The sequence below is a fragment of the Oryctolagus cuniculus genome, chromosome 2, assembly GCF_051225735.1.
Source record: "Oryctolagus cuniculus isolate XC-2025 breed Fujian yellow rabbit chromosome 2, ASM5122573v1, whole genome shotgun sequence".
In the NCBI taxonomy this organism is placed as follows: domain Eukaryota; kingdom Metazoa; phylum Chordata; class Mammalia; order Lagomorpha; family Leporidae; genus Oryctolagus; species Oryctolagus cuniculus.
This window is the reverse complement of record NC_142868.1, coordinates 203,036,905-203,060,603: the sequence shown is the minus strand read 5'-3', so window position 1 is coordinate 203,060,603 and position 23,699 is coordinate 203,036,905. Positions and strand designations below refer to the sequence as shown.

The 23,699-nt window shown below is 52.2% G+C and overlaps 1 protein-coding gene across 12 annotated transcripts in view; it reads right to left on the bottom strand.

The window, feature by feature from the left end:
• Window positions 1-23,699, bottom strand: part of EIPR1 (EARP complex and GARP complex interacting protein 1) — a 123,245-nt gene that overhangs the window by 72,978 nt on the left and 26,568 nt on the right. For 6 of the 12 annotated variants that reach the window (XM_051833299.3, XM_089327868.1, XM_089327873.1 and 3 more), the window contains one exon: window positions 20,098-20,230. The exons of 4 other annotated variants lie outside the window; for them this stretch is intronic. In XM_051833299.3, coding sequence (XP_051689259.3) covers window positions 20,098-20,230 — 133 coding nt within the window. Of the gene's footprint in view, window positions 1-19,836; window positions 20,231-23,699 lie in introns of those variants that run through there. 2 more of the 12 variants (XM_089327867.1, XM_089327874.1) reach the window with 1 other exon arrangement.

The window sequence follows — 23,699 nt, the reverse complement described above, 5'->3', positions numbered from 1 at the left end:
GCAGTCAGGAGATGTCCTCGCTGAGGCCCGTGACTCCCGCTGCCTGCCTGCCCCCAGCCTCCTCTGCACTCCTGGTGCCTGCTCTTCCTGCTACCTCAGGGAACGGAGGCACTGTCACTGTCACTTGGGGTGAAGATCTGTTTGCAGGTCAGGGGCTGCAAGGTGTGAGGCTGACCTCTGGACACTGCAGCAGCAAAGACTCAGGGGATGAAGAAAGGAGCAGGCAGGGCAGAGCTGCTGGCACCGCGGCTCTGGGAGAGGAGCGGATCCTCTGCGACCTGGTCTCACATGTAGAAAGTCTGTCACCATGGAAAGCATGGAGATGGAACGTGGTAGTTCCCTGGCCGTGCCACGGCCCAGCTCACAGCCGCACATCAAGCTGACTGCTGTCTCCACGGCTGCAGCCTTCTGCAAAGACCTCAGGTGGGGACCCTTACAGCCCAGGACGCTGTGTATCTGTCACTCTCAGCTGCAATCCACAAAGCTGGCTAGCAGCGAGCAGACAGATGCAAGGGTCTGGGGGAAGGCGAGGGGACCCTGGGCAGCACACAGTACAGAGGTACAGCCAGAGAGCCAAGTGAGAGAGCTGTGGGCCACATGAGAAACCACGCCAGGCCCTCAGCCTCCTCACCGGCGTTAAGAAAGCTGCTGCAGCCCTGAGCCACTATGTGCAGGAGCAGGTTAGCACCAGGAGTCCCCTGCGTCACTGCCACAGCAGCACACACACACCGCATGGCGGAAGCACCACTGTCCCTCACGCTGCCACCTCTCAAGGCTGTACGCTGGGTCCTTGCCACTGGACAGCAGGAACACTGATCTGATCTTATCTCCAGAATGGGAAATGAGACAGAAAACCCAGGAATTTTCCCCAAAGATAGGAGGTCTGCTCAAAGGAAGTATCCTGAGAGTCCCGGCACCAGGAACACAATAGGAGACACGTGACCCCGAGCAGGGCCTCTGAGCCCGGCAAGCTCCGCCCTCTGCTGGCCACAGCACACTCTCCCAGGCGGCTCCACACTACCGCAGAGCAGTCTGCCAGAAGCCAAACAGGTCACAGGCAAGTGTGCAACCCAGATAAAAAAAACACTGCTTTTGAAAGGAAGATCTTTTATAAAGCCTTAAATAATTACATATTTGGGTTGAATAATGAAGAGGTGATTATCATAAAACCCCATCAGTCAAATCTAATTTATAGTAATAGTTCCATGTTTAAAATGGAGACTTTCTGGGGCTGATGTTTGGTGCAGAGCTCAAGCTGCTGCCTGGGATGCCACTTCCCACATCAGGGTGTCCGGGTTTAGGTCCCAGCTTCACTCTCCATTCCAGCTTCCTGCTAATGAGCACCCTGGAAGCAGCAGATGACAGCCCAAGTGCTTTGGTTCCTGCCACCCACGTGGGAGATCCGGATGGAGTGGCTGGTTCGCAGCTTCAGTGTGGCCCACCCTGGCTGTTGCAGGCATCAGGAGAGTGAACAGTGGATCAAAGATCTCTGTCCTTCTATGTGCTTCTCTGCCTTTCAAGTAAGTAAAACAAAGTAAATTCTTTAAAAACTGAGCTACAAAATTCTCATTTTGTAACTTGATAACTGATGCAATGTAACAGATGCTGTCACTAAGTCCAGGTGGAAAAGCAGTGACCTGCAGGGCTGGAGGTGGTTCTGAAAGTGTAAGTCACCTTCGGGGGACCTGGAGATGCCCCAGGGTAGAAGGTGTCCAGGTACCCACCAGGTAAAGCCTGGATGGCAGTGGCATCCATGGTGGCCCAGGGTTTCTCAGAACCACCTGGGGAGCTGGATGGAAGACAGGTTTCTGCCCAAACCCACCACCTGCATGACATGATCTAACACTAGCAGGTCAGCTGCCATGGCACCCTGTAAGTCATTCAATTCAGTGACCTCCAGGGAGGGCCTGGGTGTGTGGCAGAAGAGACAGACTCCTGTTAACCAGAACCATGTCTTCTCCTTGCCCTCTGACAGACCCCACCAGTGGTCATGTTGCCACAGTCCTTCCAACAGCCAAACAGCCAGGCGGGAGGGGACCAGGCAGGCTCGGTTCCTGCTGTCCCATCACTTTTTTTGTTTGTTTGTTTGAAAGGCAGAGTGACGGGGGGGGGGGGGGGGGATCTTCATTTGCTGGTGCATTCTCCAAATGCTCTCAATAGCCAAGGCTAAGCCATAGTAAGCCAAGAGCCAGGAACTCCATCTGGGTCTCCCAGGAGGAAGGCAGGAACCCAGGTACTTGGGCCATCATCTGATGGCTCCCAGGTGCCTTAGCAGGAAGCTGGAGCAGAAAGCACTACAATATGGAATGCAGGTGAACCAAGGTGCAGCTGAAGTGCTCTTCCCACCTCCACTCCTGGCCTTCTGTATCAGTGTCAGTCATTTCCCACCGAGGTATTTACGTTCAGTTCTCCTTCCTCTTTTATGTGTTCTGCACTTTCGCCTGCAAGATGACTCCCCACACTTGACCTCCACCAGGGCAACCTGAGATCAGGAATCTGACGCTGTGCATCCATTCCAGCCTTTATTCCAGGTCCTCATGCAGCCAAGTGACAGTGCTGCCAGCCTGGCCCTTCTGTGAATGTCGCTAGGCCGACCTTCCTGATGGGCACAAATCTCAAAGTGGAGACGGCTGTGCTAATGCCTGGTGCAGATGGCACCTGCTGATGGACACGGGCCCATGGCTTCAGGGGCCTCATACTGCAATGCCACGGTCCTGCTCTGCTCTGGTTCCTCTGGCTGGAGCTGTGCCCAGCTGGCCCGCACTGGACATCTGCAGGTATGTGGTTGGACCCAATTCCCTCTCAGTCTCCTTCCCTTGCTGGTGCTTTATGTAGGATACCGACTTGGTCCACAGCCACAGGTTTCTGGGGGTCTCATCCAGTCCCTGTGGGCACTGTGGTTTGTTTTCCTCAGGACATTCCTTCACAGGAACCTTCACTTGCCTCACACTTGCACTTAGGATTGTACACGGTTTTGGTCTCAGCTTCCTCATTTCTCAGCGACTGGAGACTATGAACCAAACACCAGGTAACAAAAACTGCAGATGGCATTTCCCCACCCAGCAGCTCCTGCCCTCGTGCCAAAGACACAGCACAAGTCTGCTACGGCACCCACATCACAGCCTCAGGAGCCTGCAGAACACAGCACATGACCAACATCTACATCCCAGTCTCAGGATCCCATGGGCATGGCACACGACCAGCACCCACACCTGTCTTGGGAGCCCATGGGGCATGGCACACGACCGGCACCCACACCTGTCTTGGGAGCCCATGGGGCATGGCACACGACCGGCACCCACACCTGTCTTGGGAGCCCATGGGGCATGGCACACGACCGGCACCCACACCTGTCTCAGGATCCCATGGGGCGTGGCACACGACCGGCACCCACACCTGTCTCAGGATCCCATGGGGCATGGCACACAACCGACACCAACACCTCAGTCTTGGGAACCCACGGGGCATAGCACACAACCGGCACTCATATCTCAATCTCTGGAGAGGAGGGGTGGGGAGACAAGTTATTTAAAGAAATAATGAGGGGCCGGCGCTGTGGTGTAGCAGGTAAAGCCACTGCCTGCAGTGCCGGCATCCCATATGGGCACCAGTTCTAGTCCCGGTTGCTACACTTCCTATCCAGCTATGGCCTGTGAAAGCAGTGGAAGATGGCCCGAGTCCTTGGGCCCCTGCACTAATGTGGGAGACTGGAAGAAGCTCCTGGCTCCTGGCTTCAGTTTGGCGCAGCTCGGGTCATTGCGGCCAATTGGGGAGTGAACTAGCGGATGGAAGACCTCTCTCTCTCTGCCTCTCCTTCTCTCTCTGGGTAACTCTGACTTTCAAGCAAAACAAATAAATCTTTAAAAAAAGATAAAATAATGATTGCAAATGTCCTAAAGTTTGGTGAAAGAGCCTCCAGACTGCAGAACCTGAAAAAATCCCAAATAGGATAAGCCCAAAGACTCCCATTTCAAGGCACATCATAATTAGACTTCTGAAAACCAAAGACAAAGAGGACCACAAACTGAATGGCAGCAGACTTCTCATCCAAAACTATGTGGACCAGGAGGAAGTGGCATTGCATTTTCCCAATGCTCAGAGAAAAGAACAGTCCAAAGTGAATTCTATTTTCAGTGAAAATATTCTTGGGAATGAAGGGGGATAAAGCCATCCCAAAGGAAGGAAAATTAAAAACATTTCCATCAGCAGTCCTATCCTGGAAGAATAGCTAAAAGTTCCCAAGCAGGAAGAAGTGGCAACAGAAGACAGCTTGGGACTTCAGAAAGGAAAGACCAACAAATGGGCTGATGCTGGAGTCCACATAACGAACTCTTTGTCTTCATGAGTGTCTCAGACAGCATTTGATGATCGCTGAAAAATCACACCACCACATCCAGGGGTCAAGTACACAGAAGGAACCAGAGATGGCTGTGTTCAAATCTCAGAGTGGGCAACGGGGGCCTTGTGCAGACGTCAGCACTCCTAGATATCCAGAGCAAATGCTGAGACCAGCCCTTCAGACACACCAACCAAATAAACCAACAATTTCACCAAGCTCAAGTAACCCACAGGAAGGCAAGAAGAGGAGCAAAGAGAACAAAAGGAAACATGGAAACCCTAACAAATCAATGCCTGAACATGAACAATCTATACCAGTTAAAAGACAAGGGTTGGCAGGGTGAAAACACACACAATTATGTACTAGCTACAAAAAATACACCTCTAAATATCCATGGGGCTGCCTTCAGAAGGCCAGTACAGGGGGCCAGCGCTGTGGCACAGTCGATTAATCTTCCAGCTGTGGTGCTGGCATCCCATACGGACACCGGTTCTAGTCCCAGCTGCTCCATTTCTGATCCAGCTCTCTGCTGTGGCCTGGGAAAGCAGCAGAAAATGGCCCAAGCATTTGGGCCCCTGCACCCACATGGGAGACCCAGAAGAAGCTTCTGGCTCTGGGCTCCTGGCTCTGGATCGCCTTAGCTCCAGCCATTATGGCCATTTGGAGAGTGAACCAGTGGATGTAAGACCTTTCTCTCTGTCTCTCCTTCTCACTGTCTGTAACTCTACCTCTCAAATAAATAAATAAAATATATAAAAAGAAGGCCAGTATCCATCCAGGACCAGGGTCACTGACCATGATCCCCAAAGCACAGACACTCCTCTTTGTCTTCTATCAACACACTCACCACTGGTGAACAGGTGACAAAAGCAAAGCCGGAGAGGAACAGGAGCAGACACTTTGTGGGTACAGCTCCAGCTTGCACATGGCATTGGGAAGGTTTCCTGGGATTCCTCAAAGTGCAGTGCTCTGTGTTCAGGGCAGTGCCCTGGGCACCCCGGGATGACATGGCTCTGCCCTCCCCAGGAACAGTGTCTGCTCTGTAGGACATGTCAACTCAAACCTCTGCAGTTTAGAGAACAGAGGAATGAAAGGCTATTGATGGTCATGAGCCAAGGGCAGAAAACAGTGTTTCAGGTGTCACTCAAGAGTACACACAGTAAACAGGAGTTTGTGTTTGCCCCTCTAGAGGGTGAAGAACACAAGTGGTCTCCAGACTAGGAAACAGACACTGGAGATCTTATGAAACTCTTCCTTCTTTAAAAACCTTGGTAGCAAGGGCAGAAACACCAGGGAATGCTTGCAGGCTCTTTAAAAATTTTTATTTACCCATTTTCATTTTATTTGACAGGTGGAGAGACAGCAACAGAGAAATGGAGAGAGACCTTCCAACTGCTGGTCACTCCCCAAATGCTTACGACATGCAGGGCTGGGTCATGGCAAAGCCAGGAGCCAGGAACTCAATCCAGGTCTCCCACAAGGGTGGCAGGGACTCAAGTAGTTGAGCCACCCCCTCTGCTTCCCAGGATGTGTATCAGCAGGAAGCTGGATTGGAAGCGAAGGAGCCAGGACTGAATTCCCAGTCCCCCAACATGGGCTGCAGGCAATTTAACCGCTGCTCCAAACACCTTTCCCCAAAGACCTTTAAAAGTCTTGACAATTTAAAAAGAAAAACTTACCTGAACTTCACTATAAGATTGCATTATATTTACCCAGAAAACAAAAATCTTTAGAGTACAATTATAGTTGTATATGACATCTCTTGTTGGCATACAGATAACTTTAAATTATTTATATCAGTTAAACTGGTGAATTTTTTATGCTTCTTTCCTCCCAAAGCATCCTATTTCTTTTTTCCAAATACACAAATCAGTCTGGTTTTCCATACATTATGAGAAATAATTGTGCGATGGGAATAGATTTTTCTTGGGAACTTGATTCTGAAATGTTATCTGCAAGTCCCTGCGTGAATCCATTTCCCTACACCTCTATATTCTTGTCTATAAAATGGGACATATGAAGATGGCCGTCCTCAATACTTAGAAGAAATATCAAATTAACATAGCTTGAAAACTGTTTTGAGAACTGAAAGGCAACTTGCAAACACAGTTACTGCTTTGCCCTGTGTGTGTGCATGGGCAGAAGTGTCTTCAGGAGAGATGTCCCCAGCATCACAGAGCAGAAGCAAACACAGGATTTCTCTCTCCCGCCTCCCGCATCTGTCAACTGGACTGCCCCGTCCAGGACCAGACCCCCCACACCGTCAAGGTGTCTGACAGATCAGATCGTAAAGCAAGACTGTTTATAGATTCTTCTTTTTAGAATCAGATAGAAAAGTCATGCTGAGACCCACACACCTACATTCTTCACCGCGTCTCCATCTCATGCGGCCGCCACAGGGCGAATGTGACCAAGGGCAACACCCCAAAGTCCCAGGGTAGAGAAGGTGGCGAGCTTGCACGTGGTCAGTGCTCTGAGACCCGGAAGTGAACCCCTTCCACTTTCAGGAAACATAATGAGAGATGAATTACAAATGATTCTTCGCGGTAGGGGTGAGCGCAACCACAAATCCATCCGCGGGTCAAAGAGCTGTGTTCACAGAGCACACGGGAGGCAGCCAGAGTTTTCGTGCAGGCATAACCTGCTGTTCTCTTACAGGAGTTTCTTGTTCTTCCCCTCATACAGTTCCACAAACATTGAGACCCCTAACCCTGCCTCCTCACAGGGACAGGCAGGCCGCGGAGCGGGCAGAGGCGTGGGCTGGAGTGTAAGGCCTAGCGTTCAGTCACCAGACACAGGGTCCCCAGGCAGCATCGCCATTGTCCACCAGCCCCTGCAGACGTGTCAAGTTCCTAGAACAGACAGGATAAGCACTGAGAAGCAGCAAGGGCTCCACCGACCATGAATTCACCACTGGCCGATTTTCCTGTCTCACCAGAGCCACAGACTCATCACAAAGATGCTGAGCTTTATGTCGTTTTCTGGGCTTCATACTCAGACCCAAATGGCTCACATCCATTTTAAAATTGCAGCCATCACTCTAAGCCAAGAGTGACTCATTCCTCGCAAATGCATTTTCAGGTGTAATAACACAATGTTTTCTTTTAAAACAACCCACAAAGAACAACAAAGCACGGTTCCTTGTCCTCTCCAGAACACTGCATGCGAACCTGACACCACTACTTTGGATTAACTATAATCTGCAAGCCCGACTCACAGCATCCCTAGCGGTGACGGCGGCCGCCCGTGCAGAAGGGAGCAAGGTGGCAGGACCTTCTGTGTTTCCTGCATGGTCCCTGGTACACTTTGAATCTTTAAGCAGGTAGATGATCCCCTTCATATATATATATACAAAATACAAAATAAAACCTAGATATCACAGCCCTCAACCCGCGTGCAAGAAGAGTTCCCTCCACGTGCATCTGGAGGTTGATCTGCAGGACAAACAGCGGTGGGCAGTGGCACGGCAGCCACATTGCTACTGGGATGCCTACATCTCGTATCAGAGTGCCTGGGCTCCCGTCCTGGCTCCGCTTCCAATTCCAGACTCCTGCTAACGCACATCTTAGCAGGTAGCACGTGATGGCTCAAATGCATGGGTCCCTGCCACTAACATGGGACATAGTTCCAGGCTCCCGGCTTTGGCCAGACCCATGTGGGTATCTGAGGAGCGAACCATTGGATGGAAGATCCCTGTTTCTGACTTCCTATTAAGTTAAATAAATCAGAGTGAATAGGACCATACTCTCGAGCACAATTTATGACCTTCTCATGCACTCAACAGGCGCTTATCATACTGCAGGACTTGAGCTAGGCACTGGGCACACAGCAGCGCCCACAGCAGTCTGGACCCAGCCAGGCTCCCAGGAGAAGGCCCCAGGAACCCTGTCACTGCGCTCCGTGGGGATTTCAGCTAACCCTTTGGCACCGTGGGCTGCGAGAGCGCTCAATGGTAACACTCTTGGTTGCCTAGGTTGTTGTGGGACATGGGCACCTTGCACCTAACCGGGGCTCGGCCAAACCAAGGAATGTTTGGCACCTAAGCTTCAGGTGCCAAAGTCAGGGCACTGTGACAAAGAAATGGGAAGTCTGCACAGGACACACTACACTGAAAATCCACCTTACTGACGGGAAGGAACTTTGCCTGTGTGCATGTTAGGGATGGGGGATCCCATGTCTTATCTGACAACCCTACCCCTCCGATGGACACTTCCCACAGCTTGGGAGAGGTTCAGCAGAGATGAGGATCAGCCCAGGGGAGACCCAGCCACCAGGGGGCTGGCGAGCACCTGCGGATCCAAGGCTCCACTGGAGACACAACTGGTGTGAGGCTCCCCTCATCCCACGGGGCAGCCCCCAAGGTGGTCTTTGCTCACACGCAGTCTCAGGCAAAGGGAAGGGGAACTGAGAGCATTAGACATGGTGAGGATGGGACAGACAGGACCTGGATCCTGGAGGGTAGAACTGAGTCAAAGGCAGAGGCCTGGAGGAAGAGCGTCTGAGGTCTGGATGCTGGGGTGAGAATGACAAAAGCCCACGGGGGTGTTCAGGCTGCAGGGGGATGCCGTGGGCGGGAGGGGCAGCAGCAGCACTTCACCCGGCAGGCAAATCCCTCCCACAGCTATAACCTGAAGGCCTGCCAGTTGCTCAAGGCCACAGAGGACAAAAGTCCCCATCTGGCCAAGCAGAGGCTCCCTGTAGCACAGAGCCCGGGCTTGCTAGTGAGCGGGAAGGTTGGGATTGGTGTTTGGGAAAAGCAGTTGAGGGACAAAGGCCCAAGCTGGGGCCTGGGCAGATGAGAAAGGAGAAAATGGGCTCCTGGCGGGGTGGGATGGGGGCCAAGAGGGGCTCACTGTTTGCGCCCAGCCCTCAGCTGAGGTCTCTGTGAGCAGGGAGGCCCAGGGACACCCCACAGAGCAGGACTCGGAAGCCAGCAGCCCCAGCTGTATTTCACTCCGACGGCAGCCTGTCAGCTCCTCGTGGCTGCCGTTACCCGAGGCTGCAGCACGGCCGTGATCTACGGCTCGCTGACACTTCACTGTCCTCTGCTGAGAACTGTGCCGGCCCCAGCCCGGGTGCGAGGCTGCTTCCCACAGGAGCCCCGCGCAGCCTCATCCGTCAGCCCTCGCCATGTCCTTGCGCACTCCTCTCCAGCACGGCGCACATTAATCCTTTCCAAGGCCTCCCTGAGATCGCACCGTGTATTGGGAAGGACTTTCCAGTTCTCAGTCATTTTCACAGTCCTTGATTCTTTGTTCAAAGACCACTTCTACACAGTCAGATGTCCGGCGTGTCACAGGCTGGGGCACAGGCAGAGGAGCAGGGCCAGCCCAGGGAACTCGCTGCTGCCAGGGGCCTCGCTGATGACCCTGGGTGGCTGTCCTTCTGTGACCCCCTGGGCTCTGCTGTGTGGCTCTGACAGCCTTCAAATCCCACTCCCTCCTATGCTGTCAGCCCTCTCACTGTGCTAGCTACAGACAGCCTCTGACCTAGGCCGGATGTGCCCCCTGTGGCCTCACATGGTGACCACTAGCTTACCCTCCAGACCAGCTACATGTGTGGCCGGTCACCTCTGGCAAAGTCACCGCCTCCGAGCCTCCCCCTCGAGTCCAAATGCACGGATTCAAGAGCAGAGTCCAGTTCCACCTGTCAGCTGCTTTCAAATTTACCAACCGCTTCCACCTTCATGGGTGTTTACGAGGAAGCTTCCAAAGTTCTCTTTTCATCCCCCGAGAAGGGTGCTGTGGAGGTAACACAAAGCAGGCTGCAAAACAGAAGCCGGGCAGCTGCTGTGAGGAGTGGTTAAGTCACTGCTCGGGCCGCCCACATCCCGATTCGGAGCACTGGAGAGTCCTGGCTATTCCTCTTCCGATCCGGCTCCCTGCTAACGCACCAGGAAGGTGGCAGATGACGGCCCAAGTGCTTCAGCTCTGCCACTCACCTGGGAGACGGGGATAGAGTCCTGCTTCCTGGTTTTGGTCTGGCGCAGCAGCAGCTGTGGCAAGCGTTTGGGGGGTTGAAGGAGTGGATGGAAGATCTCTCTTTCTCTCCCAGCCACCCCCGTCTGTCACTCTGCCTTTCAAATAAATAAATAAATAAATAGATCCTTAGGGAAAACCAGACACCAGTGAGCCAGGCTCCTCCCCCGCCCCGCCAGTCCCCTGCCTGAGCCACACCACCTGCCTCTTGCCGGCTCCAAACACAAGTCCCGACAGTGATAACTCAACATGCCTCAGCGAAGGGCTCCTGGCCTCCTGATGTCCCTCTAGCCAGAACCACAGGACACGTGTGTGCAAGCCGAGGGCCTATGTGGCCTCCCACATGGGCTGGGCCACACAGCCCCAGGGACGCTGGAGGCGATGACAGGCAGAGATGCCCCGCCTGGAGTGAGGGCCAATTGGAGGCAGAGGACCCTCCCCACAGCTTCACGTCCATAAAGGACGCTAAGAACCCACGGCTGCACCCACCGGAGTAGCTCAGAAGGTGACAGTGCCTGGAGAAGTGCTGAGGTGAAATGAGCCATGGTGTGGCATCCTCAGAAGACGTCAGGACAAAGACACATGCAGAGGGATGACCCTCTGAGGACTCAGCGACATGACCAGGGGCAGCAGGCACCTGCTCCAGCCGCGGACAAGGAAACTGCTGCAGTGCCGGAGGCCACCTCCCAAGGCCGCGGCAGGCAGCACTGGGCAGCCAGCACGTTATCAGGCCTGAGGAGCAAGGCCGGCACACGTCTGCAGGAGAGGGTGGGAAGTGGCAGCGTGTTGTTTACAGGCTTACTGGAAAAATTAAACTCAAATTAGGCTTCATCTAAGCACCCTCTTGTGCACGGCAACCTGGAGGAGGGCCCATAAACGTGGTGCCCTGACGAATGACAGGAGAGGAGCGCGAGGAGGTGCAGGGTGCTCTGGGGAGCGGGCCTTACTCAACATCTTCATTAGTGATCTGCAAGGAGCAGTAAACAGCGCATTAATTAAACGTCCAGATGATACTAAGCGTGGAGGTGCTGCTGAAAGTCAACGAGGACGGAGAAACGACGCCACTGGGAGTGAAGCAACAATGCAGGATGCAAGCTCGGGAAAAGAGCGAATCGAAACGCCAGCCCCGCAGTCTGGACCAGCAGCTCCCTCCGACACGATGGCCGTATGAGAACACTGCAGATGCTTCTCTTTGTGTAACTCCCTCCCTGCAAAGCCCCCTGATCACCACTGACAGACGCAGCAATGCTCACAGGAGTCCCTGGCAGTGAGAACGCCCTGCCTGCTCTTCAAAACCCAGAAGCCAGAACACCTGGTCCCCAGCCTGCAACCCTGACTCAACAAGGGCACCTGTGTGCACAAATGCCGCTGAGTCCACCTGCCACTTGCTCAGGCCAGCCTGCAAAGACAGGAAGCATGGTGCCAGTTGCTGACAGACAGCCATGAGGCTCTGGGCCTTGAGGGGGCCAGGGAACCCTGACATGTGCCCAAGACATGAAGGAATTAGGACACTTGGACTGGTTCAAGCACAGAACATTTGAGTCTACAGTTAGCTACATGTCTAAAGAGATGAAAGAAACATGTTTAGGATCACTGAGCTCATGGTCTCTGAACGCTGTCTCAGATGCCACTCAGAAGTGATTCACCTCCATCCTATCAGACAAGAAGTAACAGTAGGAAGGCAGCATCTTTCTGACAAGGCACATCTGCACAATTCTTGCCCAGAAGTGACACTCCTGGAGTGCCGAGCCTGTGGGACGGACGCTCTGGAGCCAGCTGCACAGTTCTAAGGATACAGTCAGACCACCAGGCTGTCACGGGGAAAATGCCCATCAGGACAGCAAGTGGGAACTGTCCCTGGCTCTTCCTCACTGTCATCACGTTTCCTCAAGTGTAAGACAAGGTGATGAGAAGCAGGAGGTGATCTGCCCAGGTGCCCACTACCAGCAGAGGAGCTGGGGGCTGGCCCTGTGGTGCAGCGGGTTAAGCCACCACTTGCAATGCTCGTATTCCATATCAGAGTGCCAGTCTGAGTCCCAGTTGCTCTGCTGCTTACAATCCAGCTTCCTGCTAATGTACCTGATACGGCAGCAGCAGCAGGACCCACATGGGAGACCCAGATGGATTTCCTGGCTTTGGCCTGGCCCAGACCTGGCTATTGTGCCACTGGGAGGTGAACCAGTGGATGGAGCATGTCTCTCTCTATTGCTCTTCCTTTCAAATAAACAAGTCTGTTTTAAAAAAAGGAGAAGGAGGAGGAGATGACTCTGATGTCTGCTCAGCACTATCTAAGCCATGAAGACAATTCAGCCACCACACACAGGCTGTGCCCTGTGTATTCTTCCTCCTCCAGATGACGGCATGCATTGCCGACGGGGCCCCCTGCTTCCTCTGTGCACTTGATGTGTGGAGGTGGGAGTGCCTTTACTTCTCTGCTTAGCTACATCATGTTTATCACTAACAAAACAATTAATTAGAACAGGCAGCAATGAAACTCACGGTTTATAGCACATAGGATTTAGCAAACCCATGCCCTAAAGCAACAGTCATTGAGCTGCATTCGTAAGTTGTTCCACAAGAGAAACCTGGGTGGACTGGTATTGTACGTGGTTTCCTAACACTCACCACACAAAGTGACCCCAGTGAATACTTCCATATGAATCCAAAACCAAAAAGGACCAAAAGCAGTGCACCTGATGATGCTCACACGATGGACCGTTTCAACCTCCAAAGTGAAATCGTCTCCAGTGGACAACTCAGTCAGCTCACAGCCCCTCCAGAAGACACAGGTCATTCAGCGCCCATCAGTCAAGACCACAAAATATGTTTTGTGTTTTTTTTTTTTAAGATCCATCTATTAGCCGGCGCCGCGGCTCACTAGGCTAATCCTCCGCCTAGCGGCGCCGGCACACCGGGTTCTAGTCCCGGTCGGGGCGCCGGATTCTGTCCCGGTTGCCCCTCTTCCAGGCCAGCCCTCTGCTGTGGCCAGGGAGTGCAGTGGAGGATGGCCCAGGTGCTTGGGCCCTGCACCCCATGGGAGACCAGGATAAGCACCTGGCTCCTGGCTCCTGCCATCGGATCAGCGCGGTGCGCCGGCCGCAGCGCGCCGGCCGTGGCGGCCATTGGAGGGTGAACCAACGGCAAAGGAAGACCTATCTCTCTGTCTCTCTCTCTCATTGTCCACTCTGCCTATCAAAAAAAAAAAAAAAAAAAAAAAGATCCATCTATTATTTATTTGAAAGGCAGAGTCACATAGAAACAGAGAGAGAAATCGATTTTCCATCCACTAGTTCACTCCCCAAATGACAGCAACAGCCAGGGCTGGGCCAGCCCAGTCAGAAGCCTGGAACTCCACCCAGGACTCCCACATGCATGCAGGAGCGCAAGGACGTGGGCCATCTTCCGATGCTTTCCCAGGTGCATTAGCAGGGAGCTGGATCAGAAGCACAGCAGCCAGGACTTCCTGTGCCACAGTGCCAGCCCCAACCAATTCTATTGCTGATGGACATCGAGGGTGTTTACCAGTTGAGGCCGGCACAGACAAATCTGCTGTGAACTTCCTGTGAACTTCCTGAGTTTGGTTGTTGCGCCTATTCCAGTGCCACAACTTTTGGGCCACAGGACATGTGCATGCTTAGCTGCAGTAAGCACTGCTGACCCTCAGTGCCCACAGCAGAGAGGACCTCTGAAGGACCAGTCACGGACACAGTCAGACCACTGGGGCCGTCACTGACTCTGACACTGATAGCAACCACAGCCACACAGAGCAGCAGCACTCACCCCATGCACTCACCCCATGCACAACAGTATGAATATACACATGCAGATCCAAGACAGGGTGAGTAAAGCCTTCTGTGTACACACAGATGACACTGTGGTCACAGCAGAGCCACACACAGGCTGGTGTGAGCAGACACATCACACACAAAAGTATAAACATGACACTGGGCACAGCAGGGCCACACACACACAGGCTGGTGTGAGCAGACACATAACACACACAAGTATAAACATGACACTGGGCACAGCAGGGCCACACACAGGCTGGTGTGAGCAGACACATCACACACACAAGTATAAACATGACACTGGGCACAGCAGGGCCACACACAGGCTGGTGTGAGCAGACACATAACACACACAAGTATAAACATGACACTGGGCACAGCAGGGCCACACACAGGCTGGTGTGAGCAGACACATCACACACACAAGTATAAACATGACACTGGGCACAGCAGGGCCACACACAGGCTGGTGTGAGCAGACACATCACACACACAAGTATAAACATGACACTGGGCACAGCAGGGCCACACACACACAGGCTGGTGTGAGCAGACACATCACACACACAAGTATAAACATGACACTGGGCACAGCAGGGCCACACACACACAGGCTGGTGTGAGCAGACACATCACACACACAAGTATAAACATGACACTGGGCACAGCAGGGCCACACACACACAGGCTGGTGTGAGCAGACACATAACACACACAAGTATAAACATGACACTGGGCACAGCAGGGCCACACACACACAGGCTGGTGTGAGCAGACACATCACACACACAAGTATAAACATGACACTGGGCACAGCAGGGCCACACACAGGCTGGTGGGAGCAGAGACATCACACACGCAAGTATAAACATGACACTGGGCACAGCAGGGCCACACACAGGCTGGTGGGAGCAGAGACAGATCTGCATGCGCACACACACACACACACACATCCACCCCATGTGAGCCAAGGTAGAAACACTTGTGATGATGTATGCATACACACACACACACACACACACACACACATCAGGATCATATATGCAAATAGCACAGTATAATTCAGAAAAATAAAAAAGAAACTTAGGTGGCAAAGTTTTTAAAGTTTGTTAAAGTTCAACTTCAACATACGCTTTTTCTCAATGACGTCTAAGCAAAGCTTGTATAAGAACAAGAAATCTGAACACAGGAGCTACACAGAGGTTTAAGGTCTGTTGGAAGTCGGGGCTGGCATTGTGGTATTGTTGGTTAAGCCACCATCTGAGATGCCAGCATCCTATATAGAGGATGGGTCCTGGCTGTTCCGCTTCCCATCCAGCATCCAGATCCCTCCTAATGTACCTGGGAAAGCAGCGGAAGATGATCCAAGTATTTGGGTCCCTGCCACACACAGAGACATGGATGCAACTCCAGGCCCCTGGATTTTGCCTGCCCAGCCCTGGACATTGCAGCATTTGTGGAATAAACCAATGGATGGATGATCTCTCTCTTTCCCTCTCTCTTCGCCCCCCCCCCCCGTTACTCTGCCTTTCAAATAAAATAAATAAATTTCTTTAAAAATAAAAAAAAAAAGTCTACCAGAAGGACATCTTGAGGTGGAAACAGGTTGCAGAGGCATCCGGCAGCCAAGACAGAAACCAGGGGCAGGTGTGGACAGCATGTGGGTTAACTCCTCAGTGACTGGGCTTCCTCTAGGTGGCAACAACATGGTCTCCAGGGTCACACAAGGAACCCAGAGTGCACAGTGTCTTACCTTCATTTCCAGTGCACAGAAGCTCCGGCACCTCAAAGCCCACCTGTCACCTGCTGCCATCGCCCACCCTCCCAGGCCTGACCAGCAATTTGCTCCCCGTGTTGGTGGCTATCAAGACCAGCCCAGAGTCTTGCCTGCTGCTACAACACTGTGGAAGCAGCTTCTCCAAGGGCACATCCCTCGCTCTGCTCCCATTTCTTATAAAATGATCAGAAAGAAAGCCTAAAGTTGTTGGGATTTATTTTTGACCTTCATCCCCATGGAGAAGGGGTGACTGCACATACAACACCCACCTGACTGCAGAACCCACCTGTCAATCACCACAGGTAATGGCCAAGGGAAGACCAATCACAGCTACAAATCCTGTCAATAATCTGGGACAGTCCGTGCCCATCACCTGCCCTCACATCCAGAGATTTAACCAGAAGGAAGGGTGCGGAGTCTGAGCTCAGAGTCTGAACGTCCAGCTGTTTGACCCACTGCGAATTCCCTGTCATTTGTAAGGCAGTGTGACAAGAACATCGCTGTGCTCTGCGAGACCTTCGCCTGCGAGCAGCAGACGCTTAAGCAGCTATGAGGGGAAGCTGGTACAGACGCCCCTCGACTTGCGGCAGGGTTAGTCCTGAAAAAGCCGTGAGGGTGACAGCACTGTGGGCCAGAGATGCACTCAGCACAGGTGGCCTCCGAACACCACAGCCGGCAGCTCTTCCCCTCACAGCTGCACAGCTCTGCTGCCAGCACACTGCCCATCGCCAGCCCAGATCAGAACTTCAATCCCAAGGCAGAGTGTCTGCAGAATGCATATGGCTTTAAAAAAAAAAAAAAAAAAGATTTATTTTATTTATTTGAAAGACAGAGTTACAGAGAGAGGTAGAGACAGAGAGAGAGAGGTCTTCCATCCACTGGTTCACTCCCCAGATGGCTGCAACCGCCAGAGCTGCACCAATCCGAAGCCAGGGGCCAAGAGCTTCTTCCTGGTCTCCCACATGGGTGCAGAGGCCCAAGGACTTGGGCCATCTTCTACTGCTATCTCAGGCTATAGCAGAGAACTGGATCAGAAAGAGGAGCAGCCGGGACTAGAACTGGCACCCATATGGGATGCCGGTGCTTCAGGCCAGAGCTTTAACCCACTGCACCACAGTGCCAGCCCCTGCATGTGGCTTTTGCACCATCACTGAGTCAAAAACCCTTAGGGTGAACCACTGTAGGTGGGGGCCGTCTGTTGTCTTTATTTAGTCTGTCCTACGACAAATAAAACGGGGAAGAGGGAGGTTTTCCTCACTTGCATTTAAAAAGCCAAGGTGTAAGTTCATCAAGTACTCCCCATTTATTTGTGTGTGTGTGTGTGTGTGTGTGTATAAGAGTTCCATCATACGGCACACCTCTACTGATCTGGAGCAGTTCCATGTATAGCAATAAGTGCATAAAACTGAAAAGTTACTATCTATGACAAATATCAATTCCCAGAGTCCTGAAGAAGCACAGGCCTCTCTCACTGGACACTCAGAGACTCTCCTGCTGTGGCCCCTGCCTCCTTCTGTGGCCCCTCCTCCTTCTTTCAAAGGCACACAGAAGGAGGCGCAGCAGACAGCACAGAGAGGCCCACTCCTCGCTAGCAGGAGGCACGCTGGGGAAGGGCCCTGGAGACGGCCCCTGCACTCTGCCCCCCTCTACCTCTGTGGTCCTCCCTGCACCTACTGACCACTCCCCATCCCCCCAGGTGTGTTTCTGAGGTGTGTTTCTCCAGGGCTAGAGGTGTGAAAGTTAAGAGGCAGAAGGCAGGAGAATGTGCCAGGGAAGAGGTCAAGTGCTGGCCACACCATCATGCTGATGCCCCCGGAAGATCAAAGATCAGAGAACAAAGTCACAGGAAGGCACAGGAGCCTCGCAGGCCCTCAGGGAAACCACACAGCACAGGGTGCAGGGGTGTGGATGAAGGAAGGGGGTGGGGAGTAGAGGGCCGCTCCCCCTACAGCCAGCAGGAGGCCAAGATACAGAAGGGATTGGCTCACAAAGACCTACAAGATGCATGAGAAACCTGTCAGCAGAGCCACGGTCAGCTGGGATCCACAGAGACAGAGACTGGGCTCCCACTGGCAGGACATAAGCTACAGGTAAAGTCCACATGCACACAGCTCCCCTGCACAAGAACAGGATGACTCTGGGGGAAGGACAAGCCCTGGGGGCCCCAGCCCTGAGTGCCACCCAGGATCTCCAATAGGATGCACCCAGCTGGCACTCGGAACCACGAAAGGCCACAGCTCCTAGATTCCTACTGTTCACCTTTCTGAACAGAATCACCACAGCTGCTATCCTAGCCGGCTCTGGATGTTGGTCACCTGGGGGCAGATAACGTGCCCAGTGCCCGAGGTCAACAGGCAGCACCTGGCTGCAGCCAGAGCCCACACTGCACAGGGGCCTCTGTGGTGAGTGCAGCGTGGAGCTGAGGCTCCTGGCTGAGGCTCTTGGAGGGCCAGACTCGGAGCTCTGTGGCTGCTTTCTTTTGGTGCCAGCAGCCCCAGCGACCTGCTTCTGCCCCATGGAATGCAGTCAGGTGAAGTGCTGCATGGCATGACAAAGAAGAGAGCATTTTGGAGGAGAAATTAAGATCAGCTGACTCTGAGTTTATCAGAAGGGAGAACCAAAGGTTGCTATTTTTCGTAGGTAGAAACTTCTGGTTCTTTCCAAGGCTGTACCCTCCCCTAAAAGATGGGGTGAGGGCCCTGACTGGGACAAGAGAAGGCAGAAGTGAGAGCTCCAGGTGGGTGAGGCTGCGATGGGACAGCAGCAACAGGCACAGGCAGCCTCACGTGAACTGGCCTGGAACACAGGGAACACCCTCAAAACCACGCGCCAGGAGCGCGATGGGGGTGCACACTTAGGTGCTATCAAGTAAGGTTTATCCTTAGTGGCTCAGCCAAGTGGCTGCACGGACGCATAAACGCAGAGGATGATGTGGTAGAGCCACCCCATGGTCACAGCCTGAGGACAGTAACTGACGTCCTCAGCAGTAAGGAGTGAAAAAGAAAGGAGCAGCCGGGTCCAGAGAAGCCGAAAGAGGAGGGACAAGGCTGGGAGCGCACTGGGAGGCTCTTCTCAGTGGACAGAGGAAGACTGCTTTGTGCTGGGGCCAGTGCTGTGGCAGGGAAGGCTAAGCTCCATCTGTAGCTCCGGCTTCCCACATGGGCACTGAGTCCCGCCTGCTCCACTTCCAATCCAGCTCCCTGCTAATGCACCTGGAAAAGCAGCAGAGTGGCCCAAGTGCCTGGGTCTCTGCACCATATGGGAGACCCAAAAGAAGCTCCTGGCTCCTGGCTTTGGCCTGGCCCAGCCCTGGCCGTTTAGGCCATATGGAGAGGGAACCAGCAGACAAAAGATCTCTCTCTCTCTCTCTCTCTCTTTCTCCCTCTCTCTCTGATCTCTGCCTTTAAAACAGAAAGAAAGAACACTTTGTGCTGTCACTGCGATGCGAGTGACAGCAGGGAGAAAACAGCCGCACTCACAGAAGCAGGCGCCTAAGCAGTGATTCTGCAACTCGGGGATCCAGCAACCAGTGACGCAACCAACGTGACCTCACACAGGAGCACTTTCAAGGCTAGGGTTGGAAAGGGAAAACGAGGTAGAATGTGTTCCACTCCACCGTTCTTGCAAGGAACGTTCTTGCAAGCTGAACAAAGGAAGGCAGCGTTAAGAACGTGAGATGTTTTCCCAGAGCCAGAATTTGGAAAGGAGGCTCTCACAGCGACACTGCAGGAGATAAGGCAGAGGTGGCTTGGTCAAGTGACTCAGGCATTTGGACTAATCCAAAGGTGCCAGACAAGGAACAGCTAAACCACAGGTGAGAAGCAGCTACGTGACACCCACCTGCACGTACATGTGACACAGGTGTTAGCAGACTGGGAGCCAGTCACGTGCTCCCCTTACACACACACACACACACACACACACGCGGACGCAATGAGAAAGGCAAATCCTCACCGTTCTCCTGAGTGAGGTGGCTGGCATCAGGTTGCCTGTGACTTCCTTTGGAGAACCTCAGCATGGCACTCCCCTGACCCCAGAAGTCAAAGTTCCTGGGCCAGCTACGCTCCAACTTCAACCCTTGCACTCTTAGGGTTACAATGCCTTCGGCAAATATCTACTCACAACAGCACAGAGCCTTCACTGTGATCACTTAACAACACGCGGACGCCTCGGCGGCGCCTCTGGCTGGGGCGTGCGCAGGTCTGAGAAACTTACTTTTGCTGTAGCAGGTCGCCAGCACTCCTTTGTCCGCAGGGCTGGCACTGATGTGCCAGATTTCGCCCACTTGGTGGAGGAGGACGTTTTTATTTATAATATTATTTTCATCGTCAAAATCTATGATGTGGATCTACAAATGCGAGAGAAGGGCACGTCAGGATCTCCGACACTGTCCTCAGCACCTTAATTAAACGTCATGATTACACAGAATAATCAAACACATGTTTCATGACAGATACAGCTTTAATGAACTGTTATCCTTACTATGCCAATGGCGTACACGTCTGACTGTACTTCTTACTGCTCTCCATTCCAAAGACAAGGTGTGAAACCCCGGTGGAGCACCGTTAAGGCCGCAAACTGCACAGTGCTGCCCTTGGGTCACGGCCATGCTAAAGAAATGATTCTCCCAAAGCTCCGTCCCTGAGCGGCTCTGGGGTTAGGCCACTGCTGGTATCAGCTGGTCAGGGTTCTCCAAATCAGCAGGAACCTCTGTGGGGCCATGGGAGAGAGAAGGGAGCCGGCCATGGAGGTCTGGGAGTGACCATGCCTGGCCACTCTGCAGTGGGCAGAACTCAGCTCCGAAGTGATTAAGGTGAGAAAGAGGGACAGAGGATCATGAATTCACACATTTTTAGCTTTTTAAAAAAGAGTCTAATGGCTGTCAGCACATATGAACAGAAAACATTAATTATAACACTGCTACATTTAGGTCACTAAATGAAAAGGTTAAGCACACTATCTCTACACTTTTCTGGGTAATTTTAGAGGAATTAATATGATTTTGGGGGGCCAGCACTGTGGTGTAACAGATAAAGCCGCCACTTGCAGTGCCGGCATCCATATGGGCACCAGTTCTAGTCCCAGCGGCTCCACTTCTGACCCAGCTCTCTGTTATGGCCTGGGAAAGCAGTGGAAGATGGCCCAGCCCAAGTCCTTGGACTCCTGCAGTCACATGGGAGACCTACAAGAAGCTGCTCCTGGCTTCAGATTGGCCCAGCTCTGGCCATGTGGCCATTTGGGGAGTGGGCCAGCAGATAGAAGACCTCTCTCTCTCTCTTTCTCTGCCTCTTGGTAGCTCTGCCTTTCAAATAAATAAATAAATCTTTAAAAAAGAAAAAAACTATTTTAACATTCCATATCTTATTGACACTCAAGTCCATGGGAAAACATAATTCTTCTTTTAAAAATAAATATACGCTGCACAGGCGTTGTGGCTTAGGAGGTTAATCCTCCGTTTGCGGTGCCAGCATCCCAAAGGGGCGCTGGTTTTAGTCCCAGTTGCTCCACTTCCAATCCAGCTCTCTGCTATGGCCTGGGAGAGCAGTAGAAGATGGCCCAAGTTCTTGGGCCCCTGCACCCACGTGGGAGATCAGGAAGAAGTGCCTGGCTCCTGGCTTCGGTTGGCACAGCTCCAGCCGTTGAGGCCATTTGGAGAGTGAACCAATGAAAGGAAGACCTTTCTCTCTCTCTCTCTCTCCCTCTCACTGTCTGTAACTCTACCTCTCAAATAAAATAAATAAAATCTTAAAAAAATAAAATAAATATGTGCTAAGAAAAAAATTATGGACCTGCACATAGAGTTCTAGAATGTTCACGATGGCATTGATTACTGCAATGAACAGTTAGACAGAAATGTCTAGGACGAGGGAGTTGTTCAAATAACCTGCAGTGCTAAACTGTAGTCTTCAAAAATTCACAGAAAATCCAATTATGAAAAAACACATGGATCCCAAAAATTCTCGCACCAAAATAAACTCATCTTTTAATTTCATTTTTGATGCACTTTTTTAAAAAGATTTTATTTATTTATTTCAGAGGCAGAGAGAGAGGGAGAGACAGAAAGAAAGGTCTTCTATGTACTGGTTCACTCCCCAGATGGCAGCAACGGCAGGAGCTGAGCAGATCTGAAGCCAGGAGCCAGGAGCTTCTTCTGGGTTTCCCATGGTGGTGCAGGGAGAGCTGGCTCAGAAGGGGTGCAGCTGGTACATGAACTGGCGCCCACGTGGAATGACAGTGCCACAGGCAGAAGCTTACCCACTAATACCACAGCTCCGGCCACAGCCAAGAGCTTTTAGTGTACCCTCATATAACACTATGAAGTCTTTCAATGGACAGTAGATTATTTAATGCCATGGAAAAATGCCCAAATATATGTTTAATTAAGAGACAATGTAGAAAAAGAACTGAACAAATGCAACAACCATTTTGTTATTTATAAAACGTGTGCCTGTCCTGCTGACAGAACCAAGAGGTGAGTGGGTATCTCTGGGCAGTGGGACTGCAGGTGTTTTCTGTGGTTGATTTCTATTGTTAACACTAGGTGTCCCTTTAGAAAATGTCTTCATGGTACTCAACAGCACCTCCAGGATGCACCTGCTTCAGGTGCACACCTTCCTCTTACCCTGGGGTCTGATGGAAAAACACCCTCCTGCCCCCTTAACCAGTCACTCCGGGCTGAGTATGGCTCAGAGCAGAGTTCAAATACGTGTGGCAGGAAGAGACTGACAGCGTCTCCTGGGGTACCGAGAAGCCAGCCCAACACATGCACACCTGTCCACCTCTCAGGGAGAGTCCAACACCCACCTCTCTCAGCTCTAGAACTGTCTGCAGCCTGCCCAGTGTGTTCCCAGCAGGCTGACACATGCCTGGCAGTGGCTTCTCCACCACAATCACCTGAGAACCAGGAAGGCACGCAGCTCTTCTGTGTGAAGTGGAGGCTGACTATACTCTTTCTCCTCTCCACACCCGGGAACACGTCACACCTTCAAAAATCTACTGACTAGTAACCAGCAGATTGTTAAGTAGCTATTGGTCATTGAGAAAAACATTGGGCAGTGCTTATGCAGTTAAACAAGCACATGTCCCACGGCCCAGCAAGTGTATGGTGGGAACAGACTCAACAACCAAACCAAGACAGGCACAATAAAATTCGCAGCAGATTTATCCATGCTGGCCCAAAATAGAAAACACCCTCGATGTCCATCTGCATCAGACCGGATCAGGGTCAGCATTGTGGCACAGCGAGTCCTGACTGCTCCACTTCTGATCCAGCTCCCTGCTAATGCACCTGGGAAGGTAGCAGAAGATGACCCAAGTGCTTGGGCCCCTACACCCACATGGGAGACTCAAATGAAGTTGCAGACTCCTGCCTTCAGCCTGGTCCACCCCTCTGCTGTTGCAGTCATTTGGGGAGTGAACCAGCAGATGGAAAATCTCTGTCTATCTGTCTCCCTCTCTGTCATTCTGCCTTTCAAGTAAATAAAATAAATCTTAAACAAAAATAGAACGGGTAAATAAACTGTGGCATATTCACAAAATGGAATATTTACAATGATGAAAAATATACTACAGACTTACAGACTATGAGGCATGACAAAAGCCAGACACAAGCACAGCACACAGTGATTCCCTTCATGGGAAGTTCAAAAATGGCCAAACTAATTGGGGCAAAAGCAGTGACCACTCAGAGCAGGGCCTGTGAGACGGGGGCTCCTGGGGTGCTGGGACAGAACTGTGAGGGGCTGGGTGCATGTGTGCACATGGGTACCTTTGTGTGTAGGAATGTGAGACACAGCATAAAAGCGTATTAAGCTGGA